Consider the following 1,758-nt stretch of genomic DNA (forward strand, 5'->3'; position numbering starts at 1 on the left):
ACACATATATATGGAATTTAAGAAAAAAAAATGTCATGAAGAACCTAGGGGTAAGACAGGAATAAAGACACAGACCTACTAGAGAACGGACTTGAGGATATGGGGAGGGGGAAGGGTGGGCTGTGACAAAGCGAGAGAGAGGCATGAATTCTTTCTTCTGAGTCAAGTACCCACACCATTGTCCCTCAAATTGGAAGGCTTTGGATGCCGACTAGCGGTCCATGTTCCATTTCCCATGAAATATATTCTCCTCCACTTCCTTCCCTGGGTTGAAAAAAAGGGTACTTGAAAAAAATTATAGAGACAGCCTTAGTGGACAGGGCTTTGAGGACACTTCTCACAGAAGATACCACTAGCCCAAAAGTCCAGGCACAAGTTCTTATCTGCAAAGGAGCTGAAATCAGCCAAGATCTTCAGCAGAAGCAGACTGTGTGAAGAAAGTTCCCTCCTGTTTTCTCCTTCTCTGCCTGGAGCAACTCAGCCAGACTGCCTTCCATGTCTTCCACCTGCTGGAGACCTTGGCAGAGCTCACAGATGATCAGAGATCCAAGGGTGGCTAATTCCAGGGTGTCCTCTATGTCCACATTGATCACGTGCACAGGCTGCCAGGTCTCCTGATCTCTGGCACACATAGCTGCCACAACCCTGTTATAGACGCTCTCCGCACAGGTGAAGATGACATCGAAGGGATCTCTGCACTCTTGAAATCTTTCTGGGTGAGGCTTGATTCTGTCACTTCTTTTCAAGATGTGTAAGACTCCATTCCCTTTGTAGTATTTTTGGTCTTTACAGGAAAGGTCTTTCTGCATCATATTACATGAAGTTGAAAAGTCATAAGCCACTGGTTCCTTGGGCGCCAGTCTTGGGAACCTCATGAGGGATCCCATTCCAAAAAACCTGACACTGAAACTTTTCTTCCTGAGGATGCTGTGGGCTTCCATGCTCCTGTTTATGTTACGCATACAGACCACAGCCACTCTGAGTGGAGAGGAGGGCATTATGGCGGCTCCTTGGGACTCCCAGCCAGACGAGTGGACTTCAGGGGCCGAGGGAACTCTGAAGCCAGGAGGATGACCGGCTGGGTCCAGCTCTCCCAACCTGTGTTAGTGTCAAACAACGGAAACCGGGTTTATATGGAGTCACCTCCCCACAGTGGGAGGAGAATTCTTGATTGATGATTGGCTTAGCTCTTGAGTGATTGGGTTTGGATAGTGGGCTCTGACCAGAGAACCCAATCCAGTCATCAGAACCATCCGGTCGTTAAATCACCTGAATGTCTAAATCTCCACAAGGGTATGCTTACCCCGTGGGTGTGTCTTGAAATCTCCACTTAGCCCTGTTGGTGCACCTGTGGATGGGGCTACGATTGATATTAGGCAAATTACCTAGACTCCTCCAAAACTTGTCACCAGCCCCTCCAGTGACTTGAGAACATGCCTGTGAAAAACGTGTTTGAAACTTCCAAGCTCACACTTAAGTCAATTTTACATAAAATTACAAGAGTTGTTTCATATTCCTTTCATCAGCTGATACTCTAGAAGTGTAATTGTGTCAAATCTCAGGAGGATTCCTATAGTTTTGCCTATAAAGTAATAAAATGATTCACCAGTGTAAAAAGCGACTCCTTGAAAACATCCCTGCTGACAGTGTTTCAGGAGTTACAAGAACACTACACATCCTCCTATTGATTTTCTTGAATTCATGATGATTCTCCAGGGACTGGAGCGGCCTCCACCGGCTCTCCCATGTCTTCAAGTA

The 1,758-nt window shown here is 46.5% G+C and overlaps 1 protein-coding gene across 1 annotated transcript; it reads right to left on the minus strand.

Annotated features, from left to right (window-relative positions):
• Positions 1–256: 256 nt before the first annotated feature.
• Positions 257–1,087, minus strand: LOC137231313 (RNA polymerase II subunit A C-terminal domain phosphatase SSU72 like protein 3-like). The gene has a single exon (XM_067751802.1). The coding sequence runs from the start codon at positions 996–998 to the stop codon at positions 414–416; it is 585 nt and encodes a 194-aa protein (XP_067607903.1). The 5' UTR covers positions 999–1,087; the 3' UTR covers positions 257–413.
• Between the last annotated feature and the right edge of the window lie 671 nt (positions 1,088–1,758).

Source organism: Pseudorca crassidens, chromosome 9 (genome assembly GCF_039906515.1).
Source record: "Pseudorca crassidens isolate mPseCra1 chromosome 9, mPseCra1.hap1, whole genome shotgun sequence".
Lineage (NCBI taxonomy): Eukaryota > Metazoa > Chordata > Mammalia > Artiodactyla > Delphinidae > Pseudorca > Pseudorca crassidens.

What these genes read in the sequence shown, in the direction of transcription:
- LOC137231313 (XM_067751802.1), bottom strand. Translation starts at nt 998, where the DNA reads ATGCCCTCCTCTCCACTCAGAGTGGCTGTGGTCTGTATGCGTAACATA.